General features: G+C 44.8%; 2 protein-coding genes across 14 annotated transcripts in view; both read left to right on the top strand.

The window, feature by feature from the left end:
* TEC (tec protein tyrosine kinase) overlaps positions 1 to 9,777 on the top strand; it is a 115,148-nt gene extending 105,371 nt beyond the window's left edge. For 11 of the 13 annotated variants that reach the window (XM_036333179.1, XM_036333217.1, XM_036333199.1 and 8 more), the window contains 4 exons: positions 4,493 to 4,557; positions 7,571 to 7,689; positions 7,776 to 7,933; positions 9,110 to 9,777. In XM_036333179.1, coding sequence (XP_036189072.1) covers positions 4,493 to 4,557; positions 7,571 to 7,689; positions 7,776 to 7,933; positions 9,110 to 9,193 — 426 coding nt within the window. In that variant the 3' untranslated portion in view covers positions 9,194 to 9,777. Of the gene's footprint in view, positions 1 to 4,492; positions 4,558 to 7,570; positions 7,733 to 7,775; positions 7,934 to 9,109 lie in introns of those variants that run through there. The other 2 variants (XR_004971639.1, XM_036333258.1) reach the window with 2 other exon arrangements.
* A 2,174-nt stretch (positions 9,778 to 11,951) lies between these two features.
* The window catches only part of TXK (TXK tyrosine kinase), a 63,659-nt gene continuing 56,056 nt past the window's right edge, over positions 11,952 to 19,554 (top strand). Inside the window, exon 1 of the mRNA XM_036333149.1 lies at positions 11,952 to 12,078. Within this exon, the coding sequence (XP_036189042.1) occupies positions 11,991 to 12,078 (88 nt within the window). The 5' untranslated portion in view covers positions 11,952 to 11,990. The remainder of the gene's footprint in view (positions 12,079 to 19,554) is intronic.

Genomic DNA, 19,554 nt, shown 5'->3' with positions numbered 1-19,554 from the left:
TTTTTTAATTAAATTTTTATTGTTCAGATTATTACAGTTGTAACTCTTCCCCCCCCCCCCATAGCTCTCCTCCACCCAGTTCCCACCCCACCCTCTGCCCTTACCCCTCCCACTATCCTCATCCATAGGTGTACGATTTTTGTTCAGTCTCTTCCTGCACCCCCACACCCCTATCTCCCCAAGAATTGTCAGTCCACTCCCTTTCCATGCCCCTGGTTCTATTATATTCACCAGTTTACTCTGTTCATCAGATTTTTTATTCACTTGATTTTTAGATTCACTTGTTGATAGATATGTATATGCTGTTCATAATTTTTATCTTTACCTTTTTCTTCTTGCTCTTCTTAAAGAATACCTTTCAGCATTTCATATAATGCTGGTTTGGTGGTGATGAACTCCTTTAGCTTTTCCTTATCTGTGAAGCTCTTTATCTGACCTTCAATTCTGAATGATAGCTTTGCTGGATAAAGTAATCTTGGTTGTAGGTTCCTGCTATTCATCACTTTGAATATTTCTTGCCACTCTCTTCTGGCCTGCAAAGTTTCTGTTGAGAAATCAGCTGACAGTCGTATGGGTACTCCCTTGTAGGTAACTGAGTTTCTTTCTCTTGCTGCTTTTAAGATTCTCTCTTTGTCTTTTGCTCTTGGCATTTTAATTATGATGTGTCTTGGTGTGGTCCTCTTTGGATTCCTTTTGTTTGGGGTTCTCTGCACTTCCTGGACTTGTAGGTCTATTTCTTTCACCAGGTAGGGGAAGTTTTCTGTCATTATTTCTTCAAATAGGTTTTCAATATATTGCCCTCTCTCTTCTTCTGGCACCCCTATAATTCGGATATTGGTACGCTTGAAGTTGTCCCAGAGGCTCCTTACACTATCTTCATATTTTTGGATTCTTTTTGCTTTTTGCTTTTTCAGTTGGGTATTTTTTGTTTCTTTGTATTTCAAATCTTTGACTTGATTCTTGGGATCCTCTTGTCTGCTGTTGGATTTCTGTATATTATTCTTTATTTCAGTCAGTGTATGCTTAATTTCTAGTTGGTCTTTTTTCATATCCTTCAGGGTCTCACTAAATTTATCGGCAGTTTCCATAAAATTCTTGAAAAACCTTATAACCATGGTTTGAACTCTATATCCAGTTGTTTGCTTTCCTCCATTTCTGTCATTTGTGACCTGTTTCTTTGTCCCCACAATTTTTTGCTTCCCTGCGTTGGTAGAGTGGCTTTGTGTGCTAGGTGTTCTGTAGGGCCCAGTGGCTCAGCCTCCGCAATTACCTGAGGTGGACACTCTTGGTGCACCCCATTGTGTACTTTGTGCACAGTCTTGTTGTAGTCTTTTTGTAGCTAAGCCTTGATTGTTGTAGTTATCACTGGGATGAATTGACCTCCAGGCCAATTGGCAGTGAGAATCAGCTGTGTCTGCAGTGGAAGAACTTCTGTGCTGAAGACACCCTTCTGGGGCAAGACTTGCTTCAGTGGGGCTTTGGTGCTCACTGAGTCTGCCCCCTGAATGTGTCCCTTATGGATCTGAGGAGTTGTAATCTGGATGGTCCCCCTATGACAACTGGGTACACTGGCTCTTGGATCTAAGGAGGTGCTAATTTAGCCTCTGCCTGAGGCTACCTAGCAGGAGCTACGAAGAGATCTGCAGATTCCCTTTCCTTTTTTGGGGGTTTGGAGGTGCCCAGATGAGGCCCAGCTGTGAAGCAATGCAAGCTGCTGTGGGGCCTTGGGCCTTCTCTTAGATGTTCTGGGTCTGTCTGGCCCAGCTGCAATTTGTTAGGTAATTTTCAGATTGCAAAGGGCCAGGGCATTCATATGCAAAAGCCTCTTCCGCAGCCTGGATGGGTGGGTGGGGGGGCTCTCAGGGAATCAAAGGGTGGAGCAAGCAGCTATGGCTGATCTTCAGCCCTGCCCTAAGGGGCCCTGCGTCTCAGTGTCCTAGTAATTGCTGCAAGCACCTCTGAGGGAAAGCTGCCCTCAAGTTCAGAGTTCTGCCTGCTGCCAGACAGTCCAGTTTCTCCCTGTATGAGTCCTGGGTCCCCAGAGACTTCCAGGAACTGGAGTTCAGAGCAGCTGGGAGCTTGTGACTCCCTCCCGATTCCAAAAGACAGCCGCGTCCTCAGGTGCCAGGCCCTTTCTGCACGCGCTCGAGCCTCCGTACCTCTGCAAATTACTTCCGCAGCTCCTCTGGCTCTCAGTGTGCTTTTCTCTTTCCTTCTAGTTGTAGAATTTCCACTCAGCCAGCCTTACTGTAATTCTGGATGATGTCCGTTTTGTCTTTTCGTTGTATTTTTGAAGTTGTTGTGGGAGGCAGCAATTTCCGGTGTTTACCTATGCTGCCATCTTGGTTTTCCTCCTTGTTTTCATTTCTTTTGAGTATACAGCCAGAAGTGAAATTGCTAGATCATTCGGTAGATCTCTTTTTAACTTTTGTTTTCATAGTGGTTGGACTCATTTAAATCCCATTAATTTACATGCACAAGGGTTCCCATTTCACCGTATCCTTGCCTGCTCTTGTTGTCTCTTGTCTTCTTGATGATAGCCATTCTAACAGGTGTAAAGAGATATCTCATTGTGGTTATGATTTGCATTTCTCTGATGATAGTGGATGCTGAGTATCTTTTCATGTTCCTGTTGGCCATTTTGATGTCTTTGGAAAAATGTCTATTTAGTTCTTCTGCCAATTTTTAAATTGGTTTGTTGTTCTTTAAATATTTTGAATTTTAACCCCTTATCCAATATGTGGTTTGCAAACATTTTGTCTCATTATGTAGGCTGTCATTTCATTTTGTTGATTATTACTTTTGCCATCCAAAAGCTCTTGAGTTTGATGTAGTCCCATTTGCTGATTTTTGCTTTTGTTGTTTGTATTTTTGGTGTTATGCAAAAAAAAAAAAAAAATTGCCAAGACCAATATTAATGAGTTTCTTCCCCATGTTTTCTTCTAGGAGTTTTATGGTATCAGGTCTTATGTTTAAGTCTGATCCATTTCGAGTTAATTTTTGTGAGTTGTGTGAGATAGAGGTTCAGTTTCACTGTTGTATATGTGTTTCTCCAGTTTTCGTAGCACCATTTGTTGATGAGACTATTCATCCCTAATTGGGTATTCTTGGCTCCCTTGTGGCATATTAGTTGACTGTAAATGCCAGGATTTAATTCTAGGTTCTCTGATCTGTTCCATGGTCTATTTTATGCCAGTACCATACTGTTTTTATTACTGTGGCTTTGTAGTATAGATTAAAATCAAGAAAGGTGATACCTCTGGCTATATTCTTTTTTGCTTTGGCTATGCAGGGTCTTTTGTGGTTCCACACAAATTTTAGGATCGTTTCTTCTATTTCTATGAGGAATACCTTTGGTATTTTGATGGGGATTGTGTTGAATTTGTAAATGACTTTGGATGGTATAACCATTTCAACAATATTTATCCTTCCAATCCATGAATTTGGGATGTCTTTCCATTTGTTTGTGTCTTCTTTTATTTTTTTCAGCAAAATCTTGTGTTTTCATTGTACAGATCTTACACTTCCTTGGTTAAATTTATTCCTAAGTATTTTATTGGTTTTGATGCTATTGTGAATGAGATAGTCTTTTTAAAATTTCTTTTTCTGATGCTTCATCATTAGTGTAAAAGAATGCCACTGGTTTCTATAAGTCGATTTTATAACTTGCCACTTTACTGATTAACCCCACAGTTTTTTTATTGACTTTGGAATTTTCTATATGTAAAATCATACTGTTAGCAAATAGTGACAATTTTACTTCTTCCTTACTGATTTTAGACAGAGAGGAAGAGGGGTGGGAGAGTGAGAGAAGCATTGATGTGTGAAAGAAACATTGATTGTTTGCCTTCTGTGGTTAGGGGAATCCCACTCCCACACAGTTAAAAATCTATGTATAACTTTTGACTCTCCCAAATCTTAACTGCTAATGGCCTACTGTTGACTGGAAACCTTACCAATAACATGCAGTCAATTAATACATATTTTATATGTATTATTTACTGTATTCTTACAATAAAATAAATTAGTAAAAAATCTTAAGAAAACTAGAGGCCCGATGCACAAAATTCATGCAAGAGTAGGCCTTCCTTCCCCTGGCTGCCGGCACTGGCTTCCCTCTGGCACCCGGGACCTAGGACTCCCCTCGCAGCCCCGGCTTTATCTGGAAGTTGTCCGGAAGGATGTCCGGTCTAGTTAGCATATTGCGCTTTGATTATTATAGATCATACAGAAGATAAAATACATTTACAGTACTGTATGTATTTATTGAAAAAAATTCATGTGTAAGTGCACCCGTATAGTTCAAACCCATGTTGTTCAACTGTATGTTGGAGACATTTCCATAGGTGTACAAATAATTTTTGAAGAGACATTTCCTCCCTCTGCAGATGTTGACTGGGCCATACTAAACTTAATATAAACAGAACTTATATTTTCCCACTGTTATTGTAGAATTTTGTAACTAATATACTGTTATAATGTTGTTTCCCAGGCTGCCAGAAATTGTCTAGTAAATGAGGCAGGAGTTGTGAAAGTATCTGATTTTGGAATGGCCAGGTAAGTCTGAGTGTATGTGAACATTTTTATCAATTTTGTATTAAATTAATGTGAGACTGCTACCTTTCCCTTAAAAGTACAGAAAGCCTGACTTTTTCTTGCAGTTTGACTGTCAGCTTCTTCCTCGGAAGCCTACATAAGTGCTGTTTTGAAACCACATGTTTTGTTACATTAGCAAAAATATTGGTAGTACCCCATTTTTTTATAGAGGAACTAATTGATTTTTCCATTTCTTAGTATTTTTTATATAAGCTAATAAAAAAAATTACTTGCATTTTGGAAGATTTCTTTGCTGAGTGTGTCCATTACTGTTAGCTGTGGCTTTTTCTCAGGGAAACAAATTGTTGAGAAATTATGATTGCTTAAAGCTTTATTATGTGATGTTCACATTAGCATGTAGAATGAATAAGCATGGGTATAATCTGCACGGATGAAGCAGAAAGGCAAGCTTGTTAGCTGGCTGTTTTGAGACAAATATATTCATGAAAATGAACGTGTGGATACTGTGTTAATTATTGTTAATCCTCTCCACTAGGTGGTGGTATAGCCTGTTAAATACACTACTTTTTTTTTCTTCTTTTCTCCCTGGTATGGATTAGGTTTTTAGAACCTTTTGTTCTCACAGAAAACTGTTTTGGGGTATAGAATACCAAAATCTGTACTGTTTTTATTTGCTTAATTTTTATAATTTTAATTTGTCCTTCTACACTATAGTTTGTCCTTCTTTTGCTCTGTCCATTCATTCATCCATGTATCCATCATTAAGAAATTAGGTGCCTACTATGTTCCAGGCACAATGCTAGACTGAACCATAGCAGAGAGGAAGACGTACGAGTCCCCAACCACATGCAGCTTATATTTAAGAGGGCGGGGGTGAGACATAGGACCTGAGACACACAAAGGGGGCAAAACGCAGAGGACGGAGTGATGTGATGGAGCAGTGGTCAGCAGACTGCATCCCCTGGGCTAAATCTGACCCACCCTCTCTTTCTGTATGACCTGTGAGTCAACAACACGTGCACATTTTTATTTTATATATATATATTTCAGAGAGGAAGGGAGAGAGAGAGATAGAAACATTAGTGATGAGAGAGAATCATTGTTTGGCTGCCTCCTGCACGCCCCCTACTGGGGGGGATTGAGCCCGCAAGCCAGGCATGTGCCCTTGGCTGGAATTGAACCTGGGACCCTTTAGTCCACAGGCCAACGCTCTATCCACTGAGCCAGACCGGCTAGGGCTGCACATTTTTAAATGGTTGGGAAAGAATTAAAGGAATACAACACGTGAAAGTTCTCTGGCATTCAGGGGTCAGTGTCCATAAATAAAGTGCGACTGGGTCACTGCCTTGCTTGTGCTGTTGTGTTGACTGTGGCTGCCTTCACAGCACAAAGGCAGAGTGGAGTGGCAGTGACAGAGACCGGCCTGCAAAATCGGAAATATTCATTATCTGGCCCTTTGCAGAATACGTTTGCTGGCCCCTGTGATAGAGAGAGCTTGGCGTTGGGGGTGGGCGGGTGCTGAGTGATGGAGTAAGGGAGGGGTGATGGTACTCCAGAGGCCTCTTTGAGACCCGGATATTTAAATGAAACCAAAAAGGCAGAAAGTAGCCAGTTCGGTGAAAACCTGAGGCTAAAATATTCCAGGTGGAAGAGACAGCAAGTATAAAAGTTTGAAAGCTGGTGGAGGTGGAGGAGAGGATAGGTGGGATAAATGATGATGGAAAAAAAAGAAAAGAATATATATATTTTTAAAAAGTTTGAAATCTGGGACAAGCTTGGCCTGCTCAAGGAACTGAGAGAGCCAGGGTGGCTCGCCCATGGCCAGCGCAAAGAGCAATAATAAAGGGACGCAGGACCAGGCCGTACAGGTCAAGGTTAGCTCCTAAGGGAAATCAGGACCAGGGAGGTCAGAAAGCTGCGTTACTGTCAGCAGTGGGGTCGGGACTGCGGGCAGTCAGGGCATGAGTTACCCAGTGCTCTCGGTCTGCTTTGTATAAAGATGTTCTGTAACTGACAGGCGGTCCTTCAGTTTTACATGTTCCATTTTCGTATGGTTGGCTTTCGGAAATCTGTGCTTTTGTGTCAGCCCCTTGAAAACACTCACTGTACACTGAATTCAGACTCCCCTGATTGACAGACAAGGTGACCCAGACCATGGTGGCACCGTCACCATCTCTGTCTATACAGCAGAGGCGGCTGTGCGAGTGTTTGAATATTTTCTCCAGGAACAGGGAGCTTTTAGAAATTAACTTTCTATGTTTATGTAATACACAAACACATTCCTCTTGTAAATACATACTGAACACATTACAGAAAGGGCTGAAGTTCCCATGTGTACCATTGCCAATCAAGGATGCTCCCAAGACATAGTCAGTGTTATCAGTTTGTATCTGTTCTTCCAGAAAGATATACGTATGCTCCCTTAGAAAAATTATATAATAGTTTGTTGGTGGTGGTGGTGGTGGTGGTGTGTGTGTGTGTATGTAGGAGCAATGTCATGGTTTATAAATATATATTCCACCATTTACATATGTCATTTTGCAAGTTGCTTTTTTAATTTGCTGTCGTTTTAAATTGTGCTCTGTGGAATTGTGGGGGCTAAAAGCACGTATGTCTCCAAATGCTTTTCACCACTTCCTTTAGCACAGCTTTGCTTTAGATGTTTTACAAGTGGGGCCTTTGGGTAAAACTTTGTAACAAAATTGCTCACAAAAGAAGTTTGTGAACTATTTTATTGTATTCTGCCTCTATCGCTTATAAAAAAGAAAAGACAAAAGTGAAAGTACAGATACTACTGTCACAATCCATCCATTTCACATAAATAAAGCTGAGATGGAAATCACCAGGATGGCCACCAAAGCAAACATTTAGCTTCAACCGGATGCCTGTTGGACTTCAGTCAACTGTGTTTTTGATTCTAAGGGGGTGGGGGTGGGGGAAGGGGAGCAAGAACATGTACAAAATGCAGATCAGAACTCAGAGGTGTAAACCGATGACGTGTCTCTCACTCTAGGTATGTTCTGGATGATCAGTACACAAGTTCTTCTGGTGCTAAGTTTCCTGTGAAGTGGTGTCCACCTGAGGTGTTTAATTACAGCCGCTTTAGCAGCAAATCAGACGTCTGGTCATTCGGTAAGACCCACCCACGGTCCGTTTCCCCTCAGCTCTGCTCTGGAGGGGAAGTGGTGCATCACTTGGTAATCCTTGCCCCCTTCCAGGTGTTCTCATGTGGGAAGTATTCACTGAAGGCAGAATGCCCTTCGAGAAGAACACCAACTACGAAGTGGTAACCATGGTTACTCGCGGCCACCGCCTCTACCGGCCTAAGTTGGCGTCCAAATACGTCTATGACGTGATGCTGAGATGTTGGCAGGAGGTATAGGATTTTTTTGGTGCTTTTTATTTTTGATTCTTTAAAACATTTCTGGATCTGGGCTTGGTCGATTAATAATGCATAGTCTTTATAGCCCAGTGAGTTGTGGGTTGGTGCATGTTTTACATGGTTTGACACTCTAGGTAGGAAGCCAAGACTCTGGACTCAGTTCTGAATAATGAGAAGAAGAATGGGGAGAAGTGGAAAACGCTAAGAATTAAGATAATGAATTCAGGCTGCCCCACCACGGAGTGGGGACCTGCCACAGTGGCCTGAGTCAGGGACCCCGGAAACAGCCTGGGGAAGGGGCCCTGTCAGTGGGAGTCTCTTATAGTTGAAGTATCACTCTCACCAGTGAGGATTTCTTTCTCCAGCCCTCAACTTTCTCGGGTCTTTTCACTCACATTCTTTGGAAGTTTACCTTCCTCCTGCATTGAAATGTCATCGTATAGAAGAGATGAAAGACCCAAATGACTTTTGAAAGATAATAATGATAATTAAAAGATAATAACATCAGCTCCCATGTATCGTATGCTCGGCCCTGCACTAAATGCTTCAGATTTAGTTTTCAAAACCACCCGTGGAGGCGCTGTGGTGACTCTGGATGGAACACCACGACTCATGAAGTTGATGAGGCCACCCAGCTACGGAGCAGCCGAGTGCCATCTGACTCCAAAGCCTGGGCGCCCAGTCATTTGCTCTAAGTCTCCTAAGAGCATTGACTAGGATGGGCAGAGGCCTCTGGTCAGGGAGTGGTCAGGGGGAGAGAGGACAGCATGAGCAAAGGCAAGGAGTGGTAATGAACCTGGTGTGTGTAGTCGAGGGTGGAGATTGGTTTGACTGAGCAGAGAGTCCACGTGAGCGTTTTTCAGGGAAATGAAATTGGGTCCCAAGGAGGTGGGGGGTGGCAGGTTATGGAGAGCACTGCTAATGAGCAGGGCTTGATTTTGCAGGCAACGAGCTCAGTCGGGTTCTTGAGAGGCAGTACAAAGGCAGATGGTAGAGCTCAGTCTAGCGGCAGTACATGCAGGCTAGGTCAGACCCTTTTGGAGACGCCTCCGTGTTCCAGTCCCAAAGCAATGAGTCCCTCGCTCTAGTGCGCTACGTTATATGAGTTTGAGAAATCATTTTTGGAATAGATTCTGGAACCCACCGCTTCTCCTTGATTTTTAATTGTAGAAACCAGAGGGAAGGCCTTCCTTTGAAGATTTGCTGCGCACGATAGATGAACTGGTTGAGTGTGAAGAAACTTTTGGAAGATGAGTGGTGTTGTGACCGGTGGCTTCCAGATTCCAAAGCACAAGGAAGAAATGGCACTTTGTAGCTAACTTTTAATTTATTTAGCACACGGATGTGTAGATTGTTTTACTGACAAACTGAAAACACCTAACGCATCTGCTTTTAGACCATCCTTAGCCCCATGACTGAGTCTTCCAGGTTATGGAAATGCTGCCTTAGAGATGGGGATGAAAAGCACTCTTACACACTCCACAGGGCTTCCGTGCCCACACAGGGACCATGCCCAGGCCCCAGGGTTCACCCACTTGGGTGCACATGGGCCATGTTGGCTGGTGCCAGTGGAAGACCAGGGAGTTTGGGACGGGAAAGGGTGTTGGAGCCAGGATCTAGCAACTCATCTCTTCCCGTTCACTTCCACAGAAATCTGGGCCTGGGGCACTGTCTCATGTGGGTTCTGGAGGAACCAGCGACCACATTGGATACGTACCCATCTTTTGTTTTGAAAACATCTGTTTTTAAGACTGCCATTAGTATTACATTACAAAACATTTGTACCCTGTCTATACTGTAAATATATATAATATATAAAGTTATATATTTATAAGAAACATGTGTTGTCTTTTGTTTTCTTTGTTATTATTTTTAATCCTTACCCAACGATATGTTTTTACTGATATTTTGAGAAAGAGGAAGGGAAAGAGAAAGAGAGAGAAACATTGATGTGAGGGAGAAACACTGACCAGTTGCCTCCCGTATGCACACTGACCGGGAATTGAACCCACAACCTACGTATGCCCTGACCAGGAATTGAACCCGCAACATTTGGAGTACAGGATGATACTCCAACCAACTACGCCACCCTGCCAGGCCATGAGTTGTTTTTTAATTGAAACTTTGAATTCTATAGTATATGAGCTAACCTTCTTAGGACTTGGGGTGGTGCCTTATAGCTGTCCATTCCATTTATCCTGCAGGTGAACTATTTCTTACTGAAGAGAACAAAGTTTGGACTCTTCTATCACGAATGGCCTCTCCTCACTTAGGTAGACATGTTTGGGCTACGTGACCCTCCCTCTGGTGGTGGAGTTAGGTGGCAATCAATAGGCTGCCCCGCTGTCAGCAAGACTCGGGGGCAAGCAAGCTCCAGTTCTGGCAGAGAGGCCAGGAAAAAACAGAGCACCATGCATTGAGCGGCCCGCGATGGTTTTCAGGAGGCCTTCTTTCACATGGGTTCCTGGGTCAGAGAATCCTCTATGACAGCCTCGCGGTAGACCCTGCGATGGAGTTTGAGTAGGTTTCTGACCCTTAGGATCTCTGACTTAGACGCCTGCTGAGGGAGAGCCTTCATTTGTCCCCGTGAGCCCAGGGGAAAGCAACGCAGTCTCCGTCATCAATAGCAGGGGCCAGGGACTGCCCCGCACCTGACTCTTCCTATGGTGTGGGTAGGAGCCAAAGAAGACACAGGCCTTCAGGAGTTCCATCCGCCCTGTGGACGCCCAGGTGTCCCCGGTGCTGGGGAGCCCGTGGGAACACACGGCTGTTGCTGGCTGCTCTGAGCAGCACCTCCCCTGCGACCTACCTTCGGTCAGTCCATCCTCTGAAGGCTGTCTCCCGTCCTTCCTGCTCCCCCCTAGAATGGAAAAATATAAAAGTAACTCTCCTCAGTGTTGTCGCAGTCTGTTTGCCACCTGCCTCCTCATCTTCCTGTTTAACTTTTCCCCCGTCACAAAAACACGCACACCTTTTAACCGAATTGCAGCTCATGCAAGGAGTGGATCACGTTCGGGTCATACACCACTCTCACTGTCACACTTCTCATTCCTCCCTCCCTCACCTTGACTCCTCCCCCCTCCCTGTCCCATCCCAACCTTCCCTTTTCACCTCGAGAAGCTGAGTTCAAGGCGCTGGATGGCGTGGAAGAGAGTGAGGAGAAACACAGCCCTTGCAATGACTGTTCTAGAGACGATGGATGTGGAAGACAAGGTGAGTCATACCTGGCAGCATGTTTTTCAGAAATCTTTCAATATGTCACTAAAACTTAAAAGAAAAAAGTTTTTACATAGAAGCATAGCTAAGGCAAGAGGTGAAGTAAAAATAGAAGAATCCACCCAGAATGTGCAGAGATCTTAATCTGTGAGGCAGGAAATAGGAAGGGCACGGTGAATGTGCTGCCTCTTTATCTGAGTTGTTCCCTTTGGCTTCGGTTGATTTTTATGTATATTTTCCAATGGGATGAAGTGAAGCCCATGGGTGCATTGTTTTTTGTGGGTTTTTTGGGTGCATTGTTTATAGTTACATTGTTTTTATATTTTCTGGCCATCCTCTAGTCACCTTTTATGGATATAATTTTACTGGTTGCAACCCTTCCCCCCTACCCCCCCCCCCCGAAAAAAAAAATAAAAAGTTTCCTCTAATAGTCCCTGCAGTGTCTGTACTGAGTGGGAGGACAGAACATTCTAGACTGTGTACTCCAAAACCTACCATCTAATTCTGTTTCTGCCAGGAAGCATGTCCCTTGCCCTCCGCTTCCAGGTCCTTCCCTGTCCTGGGAGGGCAGTTCGAGTTGATGATTTTTAAGGTCCCTTTTACCTAAATGTTGTGATTTCTTGAAAATGTTGTTTGCTGGCGTCGCCCACACAGTTGGGAATGAGAGGCGAGTGGCTGGCGCCGCCCTCAGAGATCTGGATGCAGATTGCTGCACTTTCTTCTGTAGGCCACCGGCCGCCATTCACACTCATCTGAGGTTTCAGAACAGGAAAATAGGCGGGGTTAACCTTGCCCACGAGAAGCATCTTGGTGGAGCTATGATTTCAGCTGAAAGATGTGTTTTTGTGACGGGAGCACCGCCGACGAGCTGAAGGCTGGTTTGTGTGCTCCGGGCGGCGGTGCAGCCATGATTCTTTCCACCTGTGAGTACGATGGCTTTGTCGCTGGGCTTCAGGCTTGTTTTGTTCTGGGCATGGTACTGGTTCTTGAACACCAGAAGGCGTTTTCTCTAGGGCATCGGGCTGGTGACATTTTGAGGATCCTTTCCCCAGCTGGGACAGGGTCTTGTTTGTTATTTAAGTAATCATTGTGGCGATATCATTTTAGTAAATGCTCAACAATGAGAGAATGCAAAAGAAAGCAAAACAAAAAACAGTGTCCTTAAATCCTCATGAGAGAAATTCCGTTTGAAAGGTGACTGTTGTTTAGAATGATGTCTAGTGTCAACAACTTGGCTGAAGGCGAGGAGACCAAGTTCTAGTTCTGGGTCTGCTGCAGCCCTGGCGGGTCACCTGTGGCAACTTCTTTATACCAGGTTCTGTTTTCTCCTTCCTATTGATTTTAGAGAGAGAAAGAGGACGGGAGGGAGGGAGGAAGAGAAAGAGAGAGAGTGATTTGTTGTTCTACGTATTTGTGTGTTCACTGATGGATTCTTGTATGAGCCCTGATTAGGGATCAAACCCACAACTTTGCTGTATTGAGATGAGACTCTAACCAACTGAGCTGCCTGGCCAAAGCCTGTATCAGGTTCTCATCTATAAAATGGTGACTCTCCTTTTTGCCCACCTTCCAACAAGACATCGTAAAGAAACGATAAAAAGGACACATCCTTCCTGAACTTAATTTTGAAGTTGCTTTGGAAGACTATTTCAGTCCCGTGTGCAATTTTTGGAAATGCTTATTAATTTAGCTCAGAGGGCCTTATCATGCAAATAATTAAAATTACGGAAGAAAAATAGCCTTTGATCTTAATTCTGAATGACAAAGGAACCAAGCTTTTAACAAAGCTCAGTCACACCAGATTAAAGCAAAGGCCAGCTAACAAAATTTTTACATTTCTGATTTTTAAGTGGCAGTAGGAGAAAAGGGATTGCAATTTTAAAATGTTATCTGTTTAAGCCAAATCACCTCATAGGACCCAACACTAGTTGTAAGAATTTGTAAAAAACTAAACCCGGTCATTTCTGTTAACTGACCTGAATATAAGCTAGGGTCTTAATCCTCTGGTAGATAAACATGGGCTGCCTGTTATCGGGAGTGCGGGCCAAGCAGAGCCAGGCAGAAAGCGCCCAGAGGCAGCAACCTCTCCCGCCTCCCCCAGTGGCAGGACCGAGATGAACAGTGACTTCATAAAAACCTTTTTATTAAAAGCTATGTGAGCATCTGCTCTTCACTTCTCCTGAGGTCAGAACTAGAGAGAAGGCTGTAAATTACAATGGGAAAGGTTCGGTTATATATAAAATAAAGAATGGTTGGGCCAAGAACTAGGGATTGCCCAAGGGGTGAAATAAGAGACTGCCTATCAGCGGGGATATTGTGAGGATCTCTCTGTCTAGCCTGGAAGGACATGGATTTGACGAACTCTCCCTGTCCCTTCCAACTTCTGATAATTTGATTTGATGGTAAGAATTACCTGTTCTTTCTGCTATAAATTACAACTTGACATGGCTCCTTTTTCCATTTTTTTTTTTTCCTGGGTAAAACCAAATATTTACTGTTGATAAGAGAACAAGCCTCCAAGAGTATTACTGCAAATCAAAAACATGCTTGTGTGTGTCTGCTGGGCCAGAGTCATTTGCCAGATTTTCTTGCTGTTTTAAGTGCTGTGTACCATAGAAATCTGGCCTCAGGCTGCTGCAGGGCAGGGCATGCGAGGAGACCGTGGTGGAAGGGGAGACACTGATCAGACTGAATGGGAGAGAGCCCGAGAGAGCTATGAACCAGGAGGTCATGGTTCGATTCCCAGTCGGGGCACATGCCTGGGTTGCAGGCCCGATCACCATTGTGAGGCGTGCGGGAGGCAGCCCATCAATGATTCTCTGTCATCATTGATGTTTCTGTCTCTCTCTCCCTCGCTGAAATCAATGAAAAAAAATATATATTAAAAAATAGCCCTAACCGGTTTGGCCTGTGGACTGAAGGGTCCCAGGTTCGATTCTGGTCAAGGGCATGTACCTTGGTTGTGGGCATATCCCCACTGCGGGGTGTGCAGGAGGCAGCTGAATTGATGTTTCTCTCGTCGATGTTTCTAACTCTCTATCCCTTTCCCTTCCTCTCTGTAAAAAAAATCAATAAAAATATTTTTAAAAAATGCACATTTCTGGACTCATCTCCGTAATTTGACCTGGGAGGTGGAGTCGGGACCCCTTCCTCGGACTGTCTTTCTAGAGCCTCTTTTTTCCACGCCTTCTTTTATTCCTTCCTGTATTTCATTCCCACACCAGCCCTGCTACGTTAAATCTTCCATTATTACTATTCATAGGAAGACAGAGGGTGGCTGTCCAGCCAGTCCCTACGACGGCCACTCCCATCTTCACGCCCTGTGCAGCCCCTCTCCCTGAGGATGCACTGGGCCCAGTAGCTCCTCGTGAGCAGAATATGGAAAAATGATGGCGTGCAGCCTCTGAGATGAGGTGCAGCCTGTGGAGAGCCCCATCGTGGGCAGCCAGGGCGCACAGCCTGCTGACTGCCGGGAGCGAACTTGGAAGTGAGTCTCAGCTGGGTCCTGCTAAGCCGGATTCCTGACCCGCAGACATTGTGAGATAGTAAGTGTTTTACACCTCTAGGCTTGCAGGTCATTTGTCTCCAACAGTTGATAACTAATTCAGTGGCAAAAGGAGATAGAACCATGGGCCCAAAACAAACTTGGCCATTTTTACCACCACTCTGACTCCGCTGGAGTCAACTTAGAAACGGAGAACTTCTCAGTGTCAGTGTGGGCATGATTATATGTGTCTTTTCCTTTGTTTGTAAACCATCGCACTGTTACCCCCTGCACTGCCTATCAGGATCGCTGTCATCACTGTAGGCATGCTTGTCACCGTCTGCAAGGCTTCCGTGCCCTCCAGGGAGCTGACCTGCAGACTCCCTTCCGTTACTCAGTGAGGCCCACTGGCCAGCATCGTCTGCCCGCTTCCTGCCCACCGAGGGGCAGGGAGCACAGCCTGGGCACGGTGCCAGCCACGCCCGCAGGCCTGGTGGCCGAGCGCTCCTCCGCATCATAAGCTGGCCAGATGTCTAGGGTGTGATTTCTGCGAGCGTTTCATAAACTTGCAGCTCACTGACAGCAGTCTTCTAGGAAATCACTACTCAGACCTGGGGGCGGGAGGACTTGTGTGTGAGACGGCTGCTTCCAGCTCACGTCCACTGGTTACCGGGAAGAAATCAGAATTCCTGCATAGAGCACACAAGGGCTTCAGGGCGCTGGGATGTTGGGTGCTGGCGGTGGCCCTGGCAGAGGCTGGGAACGGATACATAGTCTCTGGGAGCCTCTGCTCTTCCTTGCTGCACCCTCTACTCCCAGGATCCCTATCTCCCCTGGGCCCAGTGCCCCCTCTAGCTTCCCAGCCTTCTAGAATCTCCTCGCCCCTTCCTCACACTCAGCAGCCCCTCAGGCCCCAGCCAGACCAAGCACCAGTCTGATCTTCCACCCAAACGTGTCCGTCTACTGCCCCATGAGCGAGGCAGCTGTTTTCGGCTTGTAGGCAGTGAATCCCTTAATGTAGTCATTCCTCTTACTTTAAGGTTTCACAGACAAGGATAATGTTAAAATCCAAGTTTGGGCTCTAACAGAGGGTTGTTAACTTATTTCGTCCATAGGTTAAACAAGATTAGCATCTCTGATGAGCATCATTTCTTGGAAAAATGGACATTTTTCTATCAAAAAGAATCACAGGAGTGTTCCTTGAGCATTTCTGTTCAAGGGTGTGTTCCTTTAATGTCAAAAGGAGGCACACACACAAAACAGGAATAATTTAGTGTCTCAAATATATAGAGTGTGGAATCAGAATGAAAGATAGCTTTCCAAATTGGAAAACATTTTAATAAAGACCTCAGCGTATTTCTTTCTCTCTCTCTCTTCCCCTACCTACCCTTCCATTCTCACTCTTACTCTTCCCTTCCCTTCCTTCCTTCCTTCTTTCCTTCCTTCCTTCCTTCCTTCCTTCCTTCCTTCCTTCCTTCCTTCCTTCCTTCTTTCCTCCCTCCCTTCCTTCCTTCCTTCCTTCCTTCCTTCCTTCCTTCCTTCCTTCCTTCCTTCCTTCCTTCCTTCCTTTTTCCCTTTAATTGGTGTTTTTTAAAAAAATATATTTTTATTGATTCTAGAGAGTAAGGAAGAGGGAGAGAGAGAGAGAGAGATAGAAACATCAATGATGAGAGAGAATCATTGATCGGTTGCCTCCTGCATGCCCCCTACTGGCGATCGAGCCTGCAACCCGGGCCTGTGGCCTTGACCAGAATCGAACCCAGGACCCTTCAGTCTGCAGGCCGACACTCTATCCACTGAGCCAAACTGGCTATGCTTGGTGTGGGTTCTTGGCTCCACATCTGGGAAGCCGCTTCTGATGCCTAATCAGAGGTAGAAGTCACCTCCCAGATAACAGGCAAGTCCATTAAAATGTGTCAGTCTTTGAAAGGCCCTTAAGAAATAGGTGTGTGGTGGGAATGTGTGACAGTCCGGCCGTTCTGTGAATGCCTGGGGGAAAAGAAGGCATGTCTTGCAGTGAACTCAGAGGCTCAGCTCCAATCACCTGGAGCCCTTTCTCCAGAGGCACAGTGGGTCAAGGTCCTCCTGCCCCCCAGCCCTTCGGCTGCAGAGGCTGTTGACCCCGGAATTCCTTGCCTTACAGCCAGGACCTGGAGTGTGCGGGTGGGCCACGAGCCTGGTCTGTGGCTCAGGGCAGCTCTTGAAACGGAGCCAGTTCTTCATGTTTCCAAACAGAAATCACTAGCCAGGTGCCAGGTATGAGGGCCACATTCAGTAGGAATGAATTTCACTTGAACCACGCATTCAAAACGAAACTCTGACATCGGAAATGCCAGGGGATGAACACGAGGTTATGCTGATACCTAAACCTCAAAACATTAGAAACGGAAGGAACGCCGCTAACGTTGTTTCCCAGACAGCCGCGGCCCCACAGCTTTTCATCAGATGTTTACTTCTTGTGCTGAAAGGCGGCCAGGGAGCTGTTCTGGGAAGGGGTGCTTCTCACACTCGCTCCGCTCCAGTGCCCCCTGGTGGAAACCGGTTCCCAGACAGAGCCCTGGTGTAGCCACCCACTCAGGGGAAAGGAATGCAAATAGGACCTGCTCCGATGAAAGAAGGGGGGGCAAGCCTTCCCCGAAAAGAACACAAACACCTGATCAAATGAGAGGCTCCCCTGCCTAACCCAGGAGAGATGAGCCGGTTCCAAAAGGTCACAGAGACTCCATTGGACGTGATGCCCTTTTCCTGAGTTGCTGGTACATGATATAGAATTAAAGATATTTGCTGGGGAATAAGAAGTAGATTTGAAGAACAGCGCAGATGTCAGCCTGGGAGAGGAAGCCCTGGTTCCTTCCCTCGATAATCCTCCACCCCGAATATATCCTTCCAGTGTGCAAATAGTCATTGCCCGCCTCCGGGGCGTGTTAGTCTCCCGGGCAAAAGCCCTGGATATGCATGCGTTTCTGCCTACACTGGGGGTTTTCCAAAAGCACAGAAGTGCCTCCTCTCTGCAGGTATTCAGCAAAACAATTCAAAGAATGGTTTCCGTAATCACAGTGTGCACGTCGAAGCGGCTCTCCACTTACTTATTCACCTGGAAAACACTGTGATGCTGTAAACGGAACATGACCATGACTCTAATAATCATTGTTATCGGCTTGGGGATGAGTCAATCCTTCAATCTGTAAAGATGCCTAGTGTCTTGGAAAGTCATGCCAAACAAGGGCTGGCCAGGGAGCTGTTCGGCTTTCACCGTTTGCTTTTTTACTTGCTCAGCAATTATTTATTGGGCAGCAACTGTGTGCGGGCAGCTGTGCTGGGCAGAAGGGAGGGAACCGTCAACAAGGCCGAAGCTGGCCTTCCTGCTCACAGCTGCTGTTGATCTCCGGGGGAGAGAGAACAAATACCTTCTCATAATGAAAGCAGTGGCAGTGTAGGGTGGCACCTCTATTGGAGGGCAATTGTCTTTGCTATTGAGTCAGGAAAAACACGTATTTGAAAATTCTAGGATCCAGAAAGCAAAGGTAACTAAGGGAATGCCGTTGGGTTTATAATCCCCACTCCTGCCGTGTGGTCAGTGTGCAGCAGAAGGCTTTTTCCCCAGTTTCAGATAGCAATTCTGCCTGCTGACTGATACCAGCAGTTTTGCTTAGAAAGTTGTCTGTATTTCATTTTAAGGTATTAGGGTGATTAACTTGATGGTTCAACTTGGCTGGGCCATAATGCCCAGATATTTGGTCAAACATTATTCTGGATGTTTCTGTGAAGGTGTTTTTGGGATGAGAGTAACATTTACATAGGTGGATTTGAGTAAAACGTAATGTGGGTGGGCCTCATCCAGTCAGCTGAAGGCCTTAGTGGAACAAATTCTTCTCTGAGATCCCAGTCTACCAGCCCATCCTACTAAATTTTGGACACACCAGCCTTCACAACCCTGTGAGCCAATTCCTTAAAATAAATCTCTCTTTCTGTTCACTCTAATACAGGTGTCATGCTTAGATGAAAATGCCTTTAAAAGAAACTACAGTACAACATGTTTACTATTATATCATTTATACCTTATCAAGAATAAGTTTCGGAGTCTCTCTGAAGAGCTGTTTAATAGTGGGAGAGAAAGCCCAATAGAGTCAGGAATGGAAGGAACATTTGCCTCTGAGTCAGGGGTAGCGTATGGGCTCCAAGCAGAGAAGCTGGGGGCTGAGGATCCGCTTTGGCTTACTTGGCCTTGTTCCTGTTTCATCTCAGAGGGAGAACCACATCAGTTTCTATCTATTTACTTTAAATATATCCTGTGAATATCCCAAAAGTTACAAGGAACTGGGTAAGGAAAAAAAGGCTGAAAGTTAAATGATCAACTGCTATGTTCTAGGCACTTTGCCTCAGCTATCTTTTATTTTTCCTACCCTCTACACATCTCCTACAATATATAGTGATTCTTTTTAAAAATTCTTCAGTATATAGTGATTCTTTATCAGTATACAGATTTTTTAAAAAAAATTTTTAAGTGATAGTTGACATACAACACTATATTAGTTTCAGGTGTACAACCCAGTGATTAGACATTTATTTAACTTTCCAAGTGGTCACCCTGATAAATCTAGTACCCATCTGACAACAGATATAATTATTACAATATAATTGACTGTATTCCCTATGCTGAACTTAACCTCCCATGACTATGCTATAACTACCAGTGTGTATTTCTAAATCCCGTCACCTTTTTCACCCATCTCTAACCCCCCTCCCATCTGGCATCCATCAAAATATTCTTGTATCTATGAGTCTGTTTCTGTATGGCTTGTTTGTTTATTTTGTTTTTTAGATTCTACATGTAAATGAAATCATCCGACATTTGTATTTCTCTGACTTCTTTCAGTTAGCATAATACCCTCTATGTCCATTCATGTTGTTGCAG

Source organism: Myotis myotis, unplaced genomic scaffold, assembly GCF_014108235.1.
Source record: "Myotis myotis isolate mMyoMyo1 unplaced genomic scaffold, mMyoMyo1.p scaffold_m19_p_1, whole genome shotgun sequence".
NCBI classification, from domain to species: Eukaryota; Metazoa; Chordata; class Mammalia; order Chiroptera; family Vespertilionidae; genus Myotis; species Myotis myotis.
The sequence above is the reverse complement of the archived record's forward strand: the minus strand, read 5'-3'. Positions and strand labels throughout refer to the sequence as shown.